At 36.3% G+C, this 18948-nt stretch overlaps 1 protein-coding gene across 1 annotated transcript in view; it reads left to right on the top strand.

Annotated features, from left to right (window-relative positions):
* The window catches only part of otogl (otogelin-like), a 37165-nt gene continuing 18217 nt past the window's right edge, over positions 1–18948 (top strand). Inside the window, exons 1-27 of the mRNA XM_026241665.1 lie at positions 1–10; positions 2494–2586; positions 3404–3558; positions 3647–3768; positions 4493–4698; positions 4913–5037; positions 5213–5319; positions 6543–6649; positions 6728–6853; positions 7074–7182; positions 7367–7413; positions 8024–8169; positions 8245–8377; positions 10682–10859; positions 11259–11383; positions 11727–11936; positions 12043–12208; positions 12324–12398; positions 12604–12647; positions 13141–13315; positions 13420–13527; positions 14186–14324; positions 16427–16561; positions 16696–16842; positions 16925–17044; positions 17750–17866; positions 18192–18348. Coding sequence (XP_026097450.1) covers positions 1–10; positions 2494–2586; positions 3404–3558; positions 3647–3768; positions 4493–4698; positions 4913–5037; positions 5213–5319; positions 6543–6649; positions 6728–6853; positions 7074–7182; positions 7367–7413; positions 8024–8169; positions 8245–8377; positions 10682–10859; positions 11259–11383; positions 11727–11936; positions 12043–12208; positions 12324–12398; positions 12604–12647; positions 13141–13315; positions 13420–13527; positions 14186–14324; positions 16427–16561; positions 16696–16842; positions 16925–17044; positions 17750–17866; positions 18192–18348 — 3382 coding nt within the window. The remainder of the gene's footprint in view (positions 11–2493; positions 2587–3403; positions 3559–3646; positions 3769–4492; positions 4699–4912; positions 5038–5212; positions 5320–6542; positions 6650–6727; positions 6854–7073; positions 7183–7366; positions 7414–8023; positions 8170–8244; positions 8378–10681; positions 10860–11258; positions 11384–11726; positions 11937–12042; positions 12209–12323; positions 12399–12603; positions 12648–13140; positions 13316–13419; positions 13528–14185; positions 14325–16426; positions 16562–16695; positions 16843–16924; positions 17045–17749; positions 17867–18191; positions 18349–18948) is intronic.

Below are 18948 nucleotides of genomic sequence, written 5' to 3' on the forward strand. Positions count from 1 at the left end.
ATGCTTCAAGGTAAGTATAATTGTAATTTTTAATAGTTTTGGATTTTTATGAATTAATAACGTACACATTGCAATTGGCCCTTATGAATATGATATAGTTTTCCTGAAATACCTTATGTTTTATTCCTACTACAGTGCAATTGTGGTAATATTGTTTTAGTAAGAACACATTCAACAAAATAACAAAAACATTTAAAAAACGTTTAGATCCCATATTGATTTATAAATGGTAGGCTATTTAAGAAAAAAAAGAATAAATGAATAAATGTAAAAAGTTTACAATGGTACTGTTTTTTACAGGGTTTTCACTCTCAGAATAAAAGGTACAAACACTGTCATTGCTGTTGCACCTTTTCAAAAGGTGCGCTTTTGTACCTTTTAGATACTAATATGTACACATTAGGTAATACCTTCCTCTAATGTACCAATTTGGACTTTTTAGGTACAAATGCGTACCTTCTAAAGAGGTACCGCCCCAGTGACAGCTTGTGTACCTTTTTTTCTTGAGAGTGTTTTTTGCTATATGAGATGTTATGTTAACAATTGTAGTTATGTAATTTGTGAATTAAGTAAATCTTTTTTAAGCTTTTTTATTTAAGTATAATTTATTTAAGTATAATATGCATTAGTTTTGTTTATATAATTTTGCTTTTGCCAGGATTGACTTGCCAAGAATCAAACTCAGAAAATAAACTACCCAGGTATGTGGTTGAATCCAACTTCTTGTTCTGATGCTGTTGACTTTGTTTTGCTGATGGCTATGTGTATGATCATAATGGTTTTCGACTTTTAAACATGTTGGGCATAGATTGCAGGTTGATTGTACCTTTAAAAGCTGGTGAACCCTATCAAACATCTGCTATTAAAAGAAGGTTTTGAGGAGAGAGACAGTGTCAAGTTCTACATGCAATTACTGATAAGATGTTAAGTGTTTGGTCTAATGTTTAGCGGTAACCATTAAACCAGTTCCTTGAGAATCATGCGGTCCATCAGCATGACTGTGTCTGTATGGCATCTTAAGTGTTTCTGAACCTTTAGTTTCACAGTCGACGCACTTTTAATACTGCTCTCTTTGTGCCACTTTTAAAAGGAGAGTTAATGCACTGCGGCAGAAACGGGATCTCTTCCGTGAAGAGGTGGGTAATACTTAAGAGAAAGCAACAAGGGACAGAGTGGAGTAACCACACAAACACACACACACACACACACACACTCACAAATACTGAGATACACCCTCAGTGCTGACAAAGCTGTCTTTGTGGAGTTGCCACAAATGCTACAGCCTTTGAAAGTTCCATTCCCAAATGTATGTAGTGGCAAAACCATGTGAAGGAATGCCAAGACAGGTTCACCAACATAGCTTTTTTTTCCCTCTTCAGACCCTTAGCACAGTGCTTTCTGATTCAGCTCTTCCACGAAGAGTTCTTCATAATTATACAGCGAGAGATGCATCAACAGGTATTTTGTATACAGTGCACACACAAACACTTAAGATTTGCAGAGATATGTACAGTCTCATTTGAATTTGCATGCTAGAAACTATGAAGTTTCTAAATTATGAAGTTATATTTCAATAAACTAATGTTTTGTGAAGTTACGCCACTGTCAGCTTCATTGTGAACTAAGCATTGTGTGATTTGGTCATCACAACGCCAAATGTTTTTAGATTAATTTTTACCAATAATGAATCAAATTTAAAGGATAAAGGATTATGCAGGGTTGTTATAGTTAACTGAAACCATTAAAAAATGTTAGTTGAAATAAATTTTTAAATAAGAGTAAAAAGCTAAAAGAAAATATTGAAAATAAATAGAATCTGTAGCTAATTGCACTTAGTGTAAATAGCGTATTGCTAAGAAAATACAGCTATTTTCACTTAGTGTAAATAACATCTAACTAAGATTAATAAATGCTGTAAAAGTATTGTTCATTCTTCCTTCATGTTAACTAAAGTTGTTAACTAGGCTATTGATAACTAATTAAATATTACTGTAAAGTGTTTCCAAAATATTTGTCGAATTGTTACTGCCTTTGTTATTTTGGAATAAACTGGAATAAACTGCCTCCTTATTTTAAACCGCACAATTGTCTGTAAATATAATAGTATCTAAATTATGATTAAATAACACTGGGAGTATCCAGAAACCAGTGGTCAATTTAATGGTTAGACACATTTACATTGATGATTTTACTGAACTCTACATGAACAAAGAAATAAAAGGGAGCAAGAAACTGTTTCTAAGCCAAAGGGTTCAAATTGTTCAATTAAAACAGTTGGAGGATTTGGAAGTTGAACAGTGAACTATTCAAAACCAACTATATATACATGTAGTATATACATTTAGTTTGCTTTAGACTGTCAAGCAAAAGAAAATCTAAAATCTGTCACAACCAAAACACGAGCTATTCACCTTCAGTGCTTGGTCCATAACTTAAAGTTTCATTGTAATTCTTTGTGCAATGTCCCTTTTTTTGTGTATGTTTGTGTTGTAGAATATTGTGGGTGTCTTAATGGTGGCTGGTGCCAGGAGGAAGGACGCTGTGACTGTGCTCAGTTCCAGGGTCTCGGGGATCGCTGTCAAATCAGTAAGAAGCACACACTGAACTTATATTAAATTCAAAATGGAACTTGTCTCCATGTAATTATAGTAAGGTACGGTCTGATATTATCATCTGCCACCCAGTTCTGACCATTAAATGTGGATGAAGGATCCCTGAATTTAATTACTAGAATTCAAGCGGCATTACTCACTGGTTCCAGTTAATCTACGTGACTAGGCTATGTCTTATACTGCATTTGGTAGCATTGGATTACAGATGTTCTGGGAATAGATTGCTGGTCACAAAGAACTCAGTATGTGTGTTTAATTAACCACGCACTATAAGCAAGGCAGCTGGTATGACCAACAGGTTACTACACATACAGTATTCATATAAGCAATACTGATTACATGCCCAACGGGGAACTGATTACATGGGGCACAAATATTGAATTAAATGGTTGAATAATCAAAAAACATTTGTTCCACGAAAATATTAACCAGCACACCTGTTTCCAACATTGATAATAATCAGAAATGTTTTTTGACCAGCAAACATTAGAATGATTTCTAAAAGGTCATGTGACACTGAAGACTGGAGTTATGGGTTCTAAAAATTCAGCTTTGGCATCACAGAATAAATCACATTTTTACTGTTATAAAAATATACTGTTATAAAAAGATACTGTTTTTCTGATCAAATAGATGATGAGTAAATGAGTCTTCTCCAAAACAATGCACATATTTATAATCATTCAGTCCCATAACTTTGTAGTATTACAAGGACCTACCACCACAACAGTTTTTTTTTGTTTAGGAGATTTTGGTCTTTTTGTGTGTGTGTGTGTGTGTGTGTTTGTCAGTTCCCAACCATGGTCAGGACAGGGATGGGATCTGCCGTTCATGGGGTCAGCATCATTTTGAGACCTTTGATGGAATGTATTACTACTTCCCTGGAACCTGTTCGTATATCCTGGCCAAAGACTGTCATTCCACAGAGCCCCAGTATACGGTGTGGGTAAGTTACAGCTGCGCCAGGTCTGTTTCCTATGTATGTATTTTTTTTTTTTTGATAGATGCATTGCTAATTTATTTCTCTTTGGCAGGTTCATAACAGTCGTTCATGTAGTGGTTCAGTGTATTCATGTCCACGTGGTCTGAGTCTGTTTTTCCCAAATGAAGAGGAAATCTATATTAGTGGTTATCAGGTGCTAAAGGGAGGACATAGGTGAGTTTGGAATATTAAATTATTACTTTTATTTAGCAAGGATGCAATAAATTACTCAAAAGTGATAGTAAAGACATTTATAATGTTATAAATGAGTTCTAAAATAAATGCTGTTCTTTCTGTTCTATAAAGAATCATGAAAAACTCAGTTTCTAAAGTTACAGTTTCCACAAAAATATAGCACCTTTTTTGAACATTGATAATAAGAAATATTTCTTGAGCAGCAAATCAGAATGAGTGACACTAAAGACCGGAGTAATGATGCTGAAAAAAAAACAGCTTTGCATAACAGATATAAATCGCATTTCAAATATATTACAATAGAAAACTGTTCTTTTAAATTATTATCATATTTCAGGGTATATCTATTTTTGCTGTATTTTGGACTAAACAAATGCACCCTTAAGTGTAAGAGACTACTTTTTCGAAAACATAAAAAAATCTAAACGACCGCAAACTTTTTGAACAGTAGTGAATCTTGGATGAATTAATTTCGAATATTGGATTGTATTAAAGAAAAATATGCTGATGGAGAGATAAATCATTCGGTTTGATGTGTATGTTTTGTCAGAGAACATTCGAAACCTTGGCCGCTTTTGGTATTAAATAATGATGATATAAAATAAAGATATAATATCCCTTAAAAGGTCCCAGGCAACACATTTCAATGTCAAACTGGATCAAATGTTTGTGTTTTTTGTCTGTCTCTTATGCATTTATTCAGACTGAGTCTGCCACAGACAGTGCATAACGTTTTCTTTGAGCGCTTGGCTGACTATATCCTGGTGAAGAGCACATTTGGCTTTTCTCTGGCATGGGATGGGAGCTCTGGAGTCTACCTCAAAATGACCGAAGCACACAAAGGAAGGCCTTGTGGTCTGTGTGGAAACTACAATGATGACGGATCGGATGATCTCAGCAGCAGCCGCGGTGAGACAAACAGGCCCGGACACACACTCATCATCTCAACAATGATATTATATCAAAGCTGAGCAGAGTTGGATTCTCAGTCTGAACACTGCCATCCCACTGTTGTCTATTTACAGATGAGTTGTAACATTTTAGGGGCAATTTAATTCTTTATCATTTCTGTTGGAACAAGTGTATTATGGTGTATTTCATGCTTTGCACTTTTCACTATTAGGTATAGTTTCTGATGACATTACTGAATTTGGGAACAGCTGGGCAGTAGATCTGCCCCAAGAGAGACCCTGTCCTGAGGTTGATGATGATTTCCCTGGACCATGCTCATCTGAGTCAGATATGGATGTACGCTTTCACACACTGGATAATGGGTTTGAACTGAGCTAAATGGTTCTTAGAATATACGATAGTTTAAAACAAGAGTTTTTGAGGTCAGAAAATATGTCTATGAAAATATTTTTTATTATTCAACTTAAAATGTGTTTTAGCCACTTTTCCTGTTTGTCTGTCATCTGAGCAGGATGCCATTGAGAAGTGCAGTGCATTGCTTTTCTTTCCTTTCATCTCCTGCCATGAGAACATTGACCCAAATCCATTTGTTGCCAGCTGTGTTTCGGACATGTGTGTGTAAGTCAAGTGTGGTGCTTTTGTCTAAATGGTGTAACTGAAGTTGAACCCTGCTGAAAAAAGCCTGGACCAAACTTGTGTTTAGCCGGTCAGTTTGCTGGTCTAAAGAATACTCTAAAACTATCTAAACTGACTGGCCTAGACTTGTTTGATAGACTTATTTCATCAGTTGTATCTGAAGTGTTTTTCAGTATTATTTATATAATAATACAGGATTTATTAATATCAATTTTCAATTTAATTTTTTTAAATGTATAAGTAATTTTTCATTTTTTAAATTTTAATTAAATTAATTTTTTGTTTCCATTTTCGTTTTAGCAATTTTAGTCCTTCAGTTTCAGCTTACTGGTATTTAATCTCATTTCCCAAATCAAAATTTTTCTAAAGCAATGTTTGAATTTTATTTTATTTTATCTTTATTTTAGTTAATACATAATTAAAATAAATGAATGTCTTCATATTTTTATAGTTTATTTTAAGTTAATAAGAACACTGATATAAAACTTCAGCCATCTTTGGATCACTGGAACTTAAAGGCCAGTTGTCTTCAATCAAAATTTAATTTAGAACTAAAATTCATTGGGAATTCTATAATTTGATCTTTTGCAATTATTAGCTTAAAATGTGGGAACATGGCTGTAGAAAATAAACATAGTGAACCTAAAGTCAAATGATTAATTGTAGCATACTAACAGTATTAATATTAACCTTTGTGCTAATGTTAATTTTGAACATTTATTTTTGTTACATTTAGGATTTTAAATCTGTCCCCTCTCGCTTCTTGAATATTTTTCCCCTCCCTATCTTATTTCCTGCATTCCACACTTCCCAATTCCAACAGGATTATGTTAATTATAGTAATGATAAAGCTGCAGAAAGAGTGTTATATGTAGCTTATACTATAGGTTTGTGTGTGTGTGCATGCATGTGTTTGTGCTTGTACTATAATTTGTAAGAGTTGTGTGTGTGTGTGTGTATTGATTACAGTGATGAAATAGCTGCTGGAGTTTATGAACAGATTCCAACTAAACTGTTGATTGAAGAGGTAGTGAGAGGGTCAGGTTGCTAGAGCATGTTGACCTTGCAGCTTTAGTGCCCTTACAGTCTCACATCACCATACTGAAATAATTGACTTCTCCCTTTATGTTCTTTCTTAGAACCATTTGTACTTTTGACTATTTAGGGCTTATTAACCTTTCAATTATTTAAATTTTTTTCCCTAGGTCAGATGATGAGGAGACATTTTGTCGGACTCTTGTTGAGTACACCAGGGCCTGTTCTCATGTGGGATACCCCGTCAGAGAATGGAGGGACAGTTTTCCTACATGCGGTCAGTCTGCTTTCATGTCATAAAGGAAATGCATGCCATAAACTTTGCAGCTTGTGATGTGATTTGTTGATGTTTCAGCGGACAGATGTGAGGATAGTTTTGTCCACAGAGACTGTATCAGCTGCTGCCCACCTACATGCACGTTTGAGAAAGAGTGTTTGGGAACCAATCTACACTGTCTGGATGGATGCTACTGCCCAGATGGTACAGTAAGACCAATAACCAGACGCTTAAGTGGGCATAATATTTGTGAATGTTTGGTATTATAAGGACTACACAAATAAGCAGTTTAAGGCACTTCAGAATGCATGTTGCAGTTATTTATGGAACATTTTAACTTTAGTATGATTTTAGTGACTTCATTATATTGAATTATAGTTAACTTCTTTTACTCATGGCTTTCTTTCTGTCTGGCTTTTCTCAGGTTTGATCTTACAGAATGGCACCTGTATAGCAGTGTCTCAGTGCCCCTGTGTGTACCATGGTACACCATATCCTCTTGGTCATGTATTAGAGCAGGGCTGCACTGTCTGGTTAGAAACATCTCATTTTTACTCTTTTACATCTAATACACCAAACAAAACTTGTTTCTTTCATGTTTTAACCTTTAGTTAACCGTAGTAGAAAACTGTTCCATAAAAAACGAACTTGTCGTGTTAAATTCATGAATAAGTTAAAACAATTAATAAAATAATATAACATGAATTACATTTTCAGTGTCTGTATGGGAGGAGTGTGGAACTGCACAGAGAATAATTGCACTGGTAAATAAAAACTTTTGTATACCCCAGTTTTTCAGAATTGCACACCAAAACAGGCATCTTTGTATTCTTAGTATAACACAACATCTAAGTTATTTTTACCACAATGTTTTGATAAACCTTTCTACTGAGACTTTTGCGTTCACCCAAGAAACTTTCTTTGCAAGTTAATGTTTTTTTTTTTTCATGCAATAGTTTTACGACCAATCAGAAACTTTCTCTGGTAACGCAAAACTTTTGTTCGCAAATGCAAAGTTTCTCATGCAAACATAACAGTTTTGCAAGCTGATGCACAGTTTTTTCAAGTGAACAAAGTTTCGCAAATAAAAACATTTTGTAGATAAAGGCAAAAGTTTCTTGGGTAAACATAAAAGTTTTGCAAGTGAACACAGTCTTTTTGTGTGCGACTTAAAGGTTTTGTTTGTGAAAACAACGTTTTTCAGGGAAACTCGACTTTTGTGAGCAAACGCAAAAACATAAAAAAAATAACAATTTTCTTTCCATCTCATATTTTTGTCATCACCATCTTCCCTTTTGGGCTGCATAACTTAAAAAGTAAGTGTGTTGTCAAAAATGATTTTGGAATTAAATTATAATTTTTTTTAACCCCCAGCGGAATGCACAGTAATGGGTGACGCACATGTGACCACTTTTGATGGGCTGATCTTCATGCACATGGGCTCTTGCCAGTATGTGCTAGTGAAGAGCCGCGGCAGCACCAAGTTTACTGTGACACTTCAGTACACAGCCTGTGGAGAGGTAAGAAGAGTGTTTCTGGGTATGTTTGGCATCAAGATGTTTTGTTTGTGTTTAATGGAGTCTCTCTTCTCTCAGTCCCAGGAGCACTCTTGCATCCACTCAGTGGCTCTGGTGGTGGATGAAGATGTCAGCAGGCAGGTCACTCTCACCAGAGAGGGCGAAGTTGTTATTGGGGCCAGTATGGCTGTCAATTTGCCTTACTCAGATGGTAAGGTTCACAGTTTTACATCAGTATTAGACCACTTTAATAGTAAATGTGTTCAAAATAAATATAGACAGCCTATTAATTTTGATGAAAGCAAAACGGTCTAATTTTTTTATTTTTTCACTAAAGTCCAGTATCTTTTATTTCACATTTCTAGGTTCAGTTCTGAATGTAGAAATCAGACATGGGGACTTGTGACTCGGTGACTTGGACTCGAGTCGACTCGAGTCGCTATTTTTAGGACTTGAGACTTGACTCGGACTTGGAAGTTAAAGACTCGGGACTTGACTTGACTTGAGACACGATGACTTGAATGACTTGAGTGTTAAACACATCATGTTTTCAGTTTGAATATAAAATATATAAATTATTTTTTAAAATAAAGTTGATTACTCAGCTGGAGCGCAGGCTGAGAATAGCGTCGAGACTGGATCAGGACACTATCATCAGTCATGCCCTCTCTACCTTACACACACCACGCCCACTTAAATCAGATATCACATCACATCAACATGTCAGCCTGAGGGTTACCGACGGTCATCGCTTTTGTCTTCAATAATTCGCGCCTAAAAACGCGTGGAAAACGCTGGGTGCGCCGCTTTCTCCTTCTTTCCAAAGCGCTCGGGCAGAAGTGCTCCTTGGGGCGTCTGTCGTTGCTAAGCATCCATGACACACTCTCTCTCAATGGAGACGCGGAAATTTCAGCAAAGGATAAATGGATTTGCAGCACTAAAAATCGCTCGCAGTAGCTCTGCTACTAAATTCATTTCAAAATGGCAATCCATATACAGCTATGAACAGCTGTTCCTTCATCTTAGCTGAGCTTTCAACGTTGATACGGGAAAGGATGAAGCTGATTGGTTAGTTATTGTCACATGACCCGCGGTGCGCTTGTTGCGGCATTCTGAAAAGTTTTAACAAGATGCGGTGCGCGTCGTGAGCGCGTTGCTTCCATTATGAGCGCGCATACCGCGCGCCTACATTGGAAATAGCGAACTTGCGCGCGCAAAAGACATGCTGTGAACGGCCCCTAATGACCTGCTAGCAGGCCGTCAAAAAAACGCATTCCAGGGGCGGCGCTAGGGCTGGGCTAAGGGGGCATAAGCCCCGAATATTTTGTTACCTTGTCTTTCTCATAGAGCAAAACAATTAATCAGAAAAACAAATGTAGCCGCCGCGATTACCCAATCATGAGAAGTGCACATTATATATATATATATATATATATATATATATATATATATATATATATATATATATATATATATATATATATATATATATATATATATATATATATATACCCCATCACTCTCCTTCTTGCTCAAATAGCCCTTGATGCCTTCAGTGTGAATCTACAATTTTCATAGTCATGAAAATAAAGAAAACTCTTTGAATGAGAAGGTGTGTCCAAACTTTTGGTCTGTACTGTAAATAACAAAAAAGTATGAAACAACTGAAAATACGTCATATTTATATTCTATACTGAGAGAGAGAGAGAGAGAGAGAGAGAGAGTGTGTGTGTGTGTGTGTGTGTGTGTGAGAGAGAGAGAGAGAGAGAGAGTGTGTGTGTGTGTGTGTGTGTGAGAGAGAGAGAGAGAGGAGAAATGTAACAAAGTTTAATGTTGTATGTAAACTGTGTTTGAGAGAGAGAGAGAGAGAGAGGTGTTCAGAGAGGAGTCTGTTGGATGTTTAGCTGTTATTTGTTTTATGGACTCAATGTTGAAAATGTAAAACATTTCAAACACTGTTGGCAGAAGTGAAAAATAAATAATTTTAGGAAGTTACAATTTTGTTTGATTCTATGATGTATTTTACTGAACATGAGTATTTACAATGCAAATCCAAATTATTTTAATTTACTGACAGTTACTTATATCTTGTCTTTTAACTTTATTAAAATCAGATTCTGCAGGTAAAATAACAATATTAAGGTGACTTGACTTGGACTTGACTTGACATAGCTTGTGACTTGACTTGACTTGACTTGCCCAAGAAAAAAATACTTGGGACTTACTTGAGACTTGAAGGTTAAGACTTGAGACTTACTTGAGACTTGCACATGTGTGACTTGGTCCCATCTCTGGTAGAAATGCAGTGATAAATATGTATAGTTAGTTAAAAATGCTTAAATAGTAAGATCAAGTAAACAGTAAAAAAGAATACAGATATGATAATGAATAATAAATAGCTATAAGTAGAGTAATAAATAAAAAAATAAGCAAAAATGTTACACATTTAAATATTTATTTTACTTGAACAAATATTGGATTAAATTGTATTTCCCGTTTATTTTATTTTTTTTAGACACGGTGAGCATTCGCTGGCTGACATCGTTGTTTGTGGGTCTGCGGTCTGTCTTTGGCCTGAGGTTTCAGTATGATTGGCAGGGTGGACGAATCTACCTTCAGCTAGACAGCACCTGGATGGGCTCCACACTCGGCCTATGTGGGACCCTCAACGGAAACCTACGGGATGATTTCCTGTGAGAAACGGAGGCTGGTCCTCTGAATTTACATTTAGTCATTTATAGAAAGTAATAGAATAATAATACAATAATGGTAATAATAATTATAAAGTATATATTATTATATTATTAAATTGTTATTACGTTATATATTATTAGATAAATTATATAGTAATAATTAATAGTAATAATCCCAATAGAATTACTTTCAACAAAACATTTTAAATGTCTTTCAATAGCTTTCTGGTTTGCATTATGAGTGTGTCTTTGACGTGAGCAGATTTGATTCCCAGGGAGTGCATGAACTCGTATATATTAATGTATATATTAAATGTGATGTCATTTTTGAATAAAACTGTCTAAAAATGCATAAATGTAAATGCTTGATGTGTAAATAAATTAGTTTTAATCCTCCAGTTCTCCTGCTGGAATGATTGAAGGAACCCCACAGCTGCACGTCAATGCCTGGAAAGTGTCTTCAGCGTGCATAAGCCCTGTTAACATTCCTATTATCGACCCCTGTGAAATGAACCAGCAAAATGGTACTTATGCTATTACTTTGCTTATTAGTTACAATATTAATGTTTGTCCCAATAAACAGCTCAGAGGTTACAGAAGAGATCTAAATGTATGTACAGTGTAGGTGCAGATGCTTATTTATTTTACTATAAGATTTTCTTAATTCTAAATATTTTCTTTATGTATGCATGCACATAACGAGAGCTCCTGGAAACCATACCAATCTCCTTGTGTGTTTGAGTGTAAAGCCTGTTCTGAATTTAATTGTTCGATTCTGTGGCCTCTATCCTCTATCCTAATGTTAGCATTTAATCTGATGTTTGATTTCTAGACTTTCATGTGATGCTAAAAAGGTTTTTGTTTCAGTGTTTTATGCTGCCCGGTGTGATGTGCTTTTGGAGGAAGTGTTTGTGGCATGCCATGCATATGTGAGTCCCAGTATGTACCACCAGCAGTGCCGCTACCAGGCCTGTCGATGTGGCAGCACCTGCCTCTGCACTGCTCTGTCCCACTACGCATACATCTGCAACAAACATCATGTCACCATCAACTTCAGAGCACACGTCTCTGAGTGCGGTTCGTTGCTCATACCTGCATCTCTCTGTCTGTCTGCAACTCTGCATATCTATCTGTCTATTGCACGTGTATGTTTAAGAGGTCATTTGTGAATGTGTGTGTGTAGGTATGGTGTGTTTAGGAGGGATGATGTATCACTCGTGCACATCAGCGTGCGGGAGGACGTGTCAGTCAATCAGCAGTGGTGAAGTGTGTGATGGCGACTGTGCTGAAGGATGCAGCTGCACCGAGGGATCATTCTACGATCACGCTCGCCAGCGCTGTGTGCCACTGTACGTCTGAATAAACCAAACGCCAACAACCCCACCCTCGCCTTGTCATTTCTGCATACTAGCTTATAAAAGGAAATAGCTTCTTCGTTTCTAACTTGGTCTTGTTTCCTTTCAGCTCCCAGTGTCACTGTTATTTCATGGGTTCAGTGTTTCAGCCTGGTGAAGTGTCCTTCAGCTCATCTGGACCATGGTGAGTGTGTGACCATGGAGGCTTGTGCTGTCAAACATGTACGTTGTGTAATTTTTAATTATAATAGTGTTTCACAATATTACTGATTAAATGCATTTTTGATCATATAAATACAGGCTTGGTGAGCATAGGAAACTGAATGTGTGCTATTTTTAATTTTGGATATTGATATGTTTGTTTAAATTTCATAATGATTTTTCTTTAGTCTCTGCAGAAATGGTCAGATGGAGTGTGTGCCTGAAGAGAGAGGTAAACTTTTATTTGTCATTTTCTGACCCTCTATTCACTCTTACCTCTATTTTCCCCGGGAAAAAAAGGGTTTTCATCTTCGAGGGTCAGCAGTATATTCTCAGGGGTAGCGCATTGAGCGGACTGATTGCTGGAAAGATCTGAACCTCAGATACACATGCACAAAGAAAGAGGGAGACTTGGGAGTTGGAGATAGCAAGTTCCCCTTTTTCTCTTTTTCATATAACAAAATACCAAGACATTGCTCATTTGCAAGATTTGGTTGTGATCTAAAATCTTCTGTACAGTATTCAGGTAGCTGCATTATTGGCTGCATTATACTATATCATGTGTCCATTTTAGTTTTTCAATACATTTTAATCATTTAGATTGAACTGGTGGCCTGATAATTATTAGTAGTGCAATCATCACTGCTACTTTTAATCATGACAATGGATTTGAACACAGCCCTAAGTCAGATTGCTAAACATTGGCACATAACCATTTTTTTCAGAGCCTGAGAGCGGAGATTGTCCCAATGGAAAAGTCTACTATAGTTGCCGGGGTCAGAGTGGGCGTGGACCTTCAGGTGTGGGCGTGGCCTGTGAACTGACCTGTCGAAACCTGATGCTGAACCTGACCTGCCCTCCCATGACCCCATGTGTACCAGGATGTGGATGTCCTGCTGGGTAATCACTGTCGTCTTTGCATCTTGAAAAAATGTTTTGAAAAGTATGCATGTCTATTGACACCTGAGCACGTAATGTTACACCATCTTCTTCAACTGGTGCAGGCTAGTGACTCATAATGGAGAATGCTATTACCCGGAGAACTGCCCCTGTGCTTGGCTCGGTCTAGAGTATCTCCCTGGAGAGACAGTGGACACTCCATGCTACCGCTGGTCAGTTGGTTTTAGTGTGCTTAGCTTCCATAATTCTGTTTTCTGTTAATGGGTGGTTCTTCAGTAAGTGGAATTTTTTTTGTTCACTGTCTCTGTGTTTAATTACTATTTCCAAATTAAGAGTGTTGAAAGGTTATATATGACAGAATACCTTTTAACGTTTAAAATGTGTCTTGAGCACAAATAAGCATATTAGAATGATTTCTGAAGGACCATGTGACACTGAAGACTGGAGTAATGATGCTGAAAATTCAGCTTTGCATCACAGGAATTATTACATTTTTTACTGTATTTTAATAAAATAAATGCAGCCTTGTTGAGCATAAGATACTTTTTTTTTCTAAAACATTTAAAAAGAAAGTCTTACTAACCCCAAACTTTATTTTCTCCCAAAAATGATAAATGTCATTAACATTACAAGTCATAACAAAAAATCCACACCACGATTCATTATAACGAATTTATGGTTGTTAAGGCCAAGATTACATCTTTATTCCACATTTGATAGATGTTTTAATTTAGGTGAAACACAGTTAGAAGAAATTTTTCCTTAAATAGTTTAAATAATCATAAAAGCCATTAATTGAGGAATAATAGTGTACAGTACCTGTTTATATTTAAATAACATTTGACTTGGTTTCTCTCTGTGTCTCTCCAGTGTGTGTCATCATGGGTTCTTTAACTGCACATATTCGCCATGTCCAGCAGTGTGCACCATTTACAGTGACCGACATTACCACACATTTGATGGCCTGGAGTATGACTACGTCAGCGACTGCCAGGTCTACCTGGTCAAGGTACTTCCTGAGTGTGTGTGTTTGTGATTTTAGGTACACTAGCAAAAAAAAAAAAAAATGCTGACCTATACATCTAATATTTGAAATTAGAGACTTTGTTTGAAAGTTTGGGGTCAGTAGTAAATTCAAATGAACAAAATTGATTTGATGTATAAATCTTTTGTAATCACTATAAATGTATTTATTGTCAATTTTTTGTACCAATTTAAAGCATATAATACTTAAGTATAATGTATTTTATGCAAAAAAAAATCGTATTCACTCCAAACTTCTCAATGGTATTTACCATTTTTGGATTAGAGGCATTACTGTATACTGCCCACCCTCCACTGTAGATACCGTATAACTGTTGGTCATTAAAAAACCCACAGTGGTTGACCATTTTACCATGGTTTCTGGACATGTACCACAGTAATAAGACTTTTTTGTATGGGTAAGCTTAAATGTAAGAGCAAGCATATTTTTGTGTACAAGTGCTGTAAAACAGTGACGATTGTTTGCCTTGTGTGCTGGTCTTAGGACCAAGTGGAGGGGCGCTTACCAGTTTGCCTTCAACAAAGAGTGTTTTTCACCAGTTGAACGTGTTGAACCTTTAAACTGAAGAGTTTTAAATGAAGGGCCAAAGAGTGTGTGTGTGCGTGTTTGTGCTCTCACACGTTGCGGACTTCAGTAGGTACGGATAAAGTAGCAGGAAAAGAGATCTGCTTCTACCGCCACTAATCATGGGAAAATCAGAAGGGATTTTTAATTAGAACAGGGCTGTGGTAATGGAGCCAGAGTTAATGTCAGTCCCAGCACAGAAACTCAGCAAAGAGCCGCACATAACAAAGAGTAATCTGTTCCCTATCAGCCTACGCCATGCAACCTGCTACTGGCCTTAATGACTGAGAGAGTGTGTATGCATGTGTGTGTCGTTTGTGTGTGTGTGTGTGTGCGGATGCTTAAGATGCAGGTGAATAGACTTTGGTGTCTCCTAAAGGCCAGTGATTCTCTGAGGAGTCTACTGATCTACCCGGGGGACAGACTTCTCCATCACGACAAAAAGAAATGGCTTTTGTCACACACACACACGTTTGTTTTTGTGAAAAGTGGGGACATCCCATAGGCGTAATGGTTTTTATACTGTAAAAAACTGTATATTTTATCGCCATTCACCAACCCTACCCCTAAACCTAACCCTCACAGGAAACTTTGTGCATTTTTACTTTCTCAAAAAAACTCATTCTGTATGATTTATAAGCGTTTTGAAAACTGGGGACATGGGTTATGTCCTCATAAGTCACCCTCTCCTTGTAATACCTGTGTCATACCCATGTCATTATACAGAGTTGTGTCCTGATATGTCACAAAAACATGCCCACACACACACACACACACATGTACACACAAACTCACAACAACACACTAGGTTTCAGTGCTTAAAATATTATACAGCAATGCATTGGTTATTTAAATATGATGTGCCACTTTTCAATGTTAAATTACTTTCTCTTGTCCTAGTTTAATATGCAGGTATACAGATCTATAAGACAATTATTGGTAGATTTCCTGAAGAGTGTAAACAAAGTGACTTTCAAATGAAAGTTTGTTTGAGAGATCCGACATAACAGCTTTTGCTCAACAAGTGGTCAACAAAAAGATTAAGTCTGTTATACTCACCTAGGCTGCATTTATTTGATCAAAAACACAGTAAAAAATGTAATATTATGAAATATTTTTATAGTTTAAAAGAACTGTTTTCGATTTTAATATATTTTAAAATGTAATTTATTCCTCTGATGCAAAGCTGTATTTTTAGCATCATTACTCCGGTCTTCAATGTCACATGATCATTCAGAAATCTTCAAGAAATATACTGATCTGCTGCCCAAAAAACAATTAATATTGTTATCCATGTTGAAAACGGTTATGCTGGCTAATATTGTTGTGGAAACATGATTTTTTATTTTTCAGAATAGAACATTTTGTTTGATTGATGCTGGTGACACAAAAATCACACACTTTGTCTTTAAGGAAAGGTGTTGTTTCTCAGAGGTAGAAATGATAAAGTGTCAGGCATCAATTGCACACTATAATTGCAACAATCTTGTATCTAAATGCAGAGTGTTGGTGAGACGGAGGTGTCCATCGTTGCTCAAAATAAAGATTGTTACGAAAGTGGCATTGTCTGCATGAAGTACCTGCTCATCTATGTTGGCCTTACTAAAATCTACTTCAGTGACAACTCTGGTAAACCTGTGAGTAAAAGACATAACCCAATCTTTAGCTGATTAATGGCCCTTTCATAAACTAGGAGACTGGTTATTGTTTCTGTATTATATTGTAGTCTGTATTAACTATTGATTTGAATTGGTTTGTGTTTGTCCTCCAGAGCTCATCTACTGTTGTGGGAAGAGGATATGAGTTTCAGTTATGGGGTGCGGGATACTACACTGTGGTCCACTTTCCTGCTCAAGATCTGACCATTTTATGGGACCGCAAGACCACAGTCCATATTCGTGCTGGACCGCAGTGGAAAGTAAGAGTCGTTGAATCAGCAGTATCATTTAATACTCTATAAACCGTATTTCTTATTATAATGTATTTGGCTATGTTTTTAGGGTCAGATGAGTGGTTTGTGTGGAAACTTTGACATGGTAACAGTGAATGACATGACCACAGCTGGACATATGGAGGTCAGTAACGCACAGGCCTTTGGAGACAGCTGGGCTGTTGGACAGGTATGACACTTCAGGAAACTATTAGACTGGAGTACACTGTTCAAAAAATTTAGGGTCAGTAAGATTTTTCGAAAGAAATTCATTTTGTTTTTTGTTTTTTCAGAAAGGATGCATTTAATTGATCAAAAGTAACAGCAAAAAATGTTACGTTGTTACAAAAAAACTAATCTAAATAAATTCTTTTGAACTTTCTGTTCATTAGAGAATCCTAAAAAAATTATTACAGTTTCCCAAAAAAACAACAAATAAATAAATAAATAAATAAAAGAAAAACTGTTTTCAGCACCGATATTAGTTCTTGATCAGCAAACCAACATATCAGAATGATTTCTGAAAGATCATGTGATGCTGAAGACTGGAGTAATGATGCTGAAAATTCAGCTTTGCATCACAGGAATAAATTACATTTTAAAATATATGTAAAAAGAAAGCAATACAATTATTTTAAACTGAAATAATATTTCAGCTTTTACTGAACTAATTTGAACTAATAAATGCAGCCTTGGTGATTATAAAAACCTTATTTTAAAAACCTAAAAAAAATCTCACTGACCCTACATTTTTGAATGGTAGTGTATTCTTAAAATGTTACATGCTAACTGTGGTTTCTGCCATAGTTTTATTGCTAGTGTAAAATAATAGTAAACTCTAGAGTTACACTAGACGTTTAGACTAAACAGCTTTTATGTGTTAATGTGTGTGCAGTGTGAGAGTGACTTTGTAGTTCACAGACCGTGTGAAGGAGATCTCAGTCGGCAGCCGTATGCTAAGCGGGAGTGTGGCCTTCTCTACAGTGACGTATTTGCTCCATGTCACAATGTGGTGAGCAGCTCTCCTCTGGGGTTTTGGACTATAGATAAAAAGGCCACGTCTTACCCACAGCCACACACAGGCTGGAAGACGTCATCAGAAAGACACACACACACAAACACACAGACTCTGTGATGAACCATCTGATAGAAGCTTTGAGATGGTTTGCCGTTCAAAATATGGCCACTAGGGGGCAGTAAATGTTTGAAAATATAGAACATTCCACCATTAGCACATTCAGGTGAATGTCAATAGTCCAATAACCAATTGTGTGACAGGCTAATTGGGATTTTAGGGATTCATGTATTGTGTGTAATTAATACTTGTGATCCCAAAGGTGGATGTGACCTGGTTTTATAAGAACTGTCTGACAGACACCTGCAACTGCAACCGTGGTGGTGACTGTGAGTGTCTGTGCACCAGTATCGCAGCATATGCACACAAATGCTGTCAAAATGGTGTCACAGTGAACTGGAGATCCCCCACCGTGTGTCGTGAGTACAAGCATTAGGAAGCAAATGAACTTTTGACCCGTTTGTGCTGTCTGTCATTGATGTTAATGGATCAAAGACGAAAAGGGGATTTCAAACATCGAACAATGAAAGTTTAATACAGCTTCAAATTAGATTGTGTCCTGTTTTATTTGATTTAATCTGAGCAAAGAATAATGACTGTCATACATTTTTACCTTGATTTGTAGAAGACACCCATTTAAATGTCATTCAATGTAACAATAGCTCATATACCAAGAAATCTTGTCAGGCATATTTACAACCATTAGATGACATTAAAATACTCACAAAATCACAGTGAAGGCCCCCAAAACTAATAAATTGTCATTTTAAATCTTTACCAATCTTTGGCACTTATCCTACAAACCTCTAGGTTTTACCCATTTGTCAATTTTTTATCATTTCTATTTATATAAAATCTATTTAATGAGGACACCAGAATGAGATGTCTTGTCTATACCCATGCGCAAAGCAACATTTCTAATGCAAAACTAACCCAGCATTCAGTTTGTCCTTTTCAAAACTGTCTGTTTATATATTCAGACTTTGATTCTGTATTCTGTTTCAGTTGCAGATTTGTTA

This window comes from Carassius auratus, unplaced genomic scaffold, assembly GCF_003368295.1.
Source record: "Carassius auratus strain Wakin unplaced genomic scaffold, ASM336829v1 scaf_tig00000062, whole genome shotgun sequence".
Classification (NCBI taxonomy): domain Eukaryota; kingdom Metazoa; phylum Chordata; class Actinopteri; order Cypriniformes; family Cyprinidae; genus Carassius; species Carassius auratus.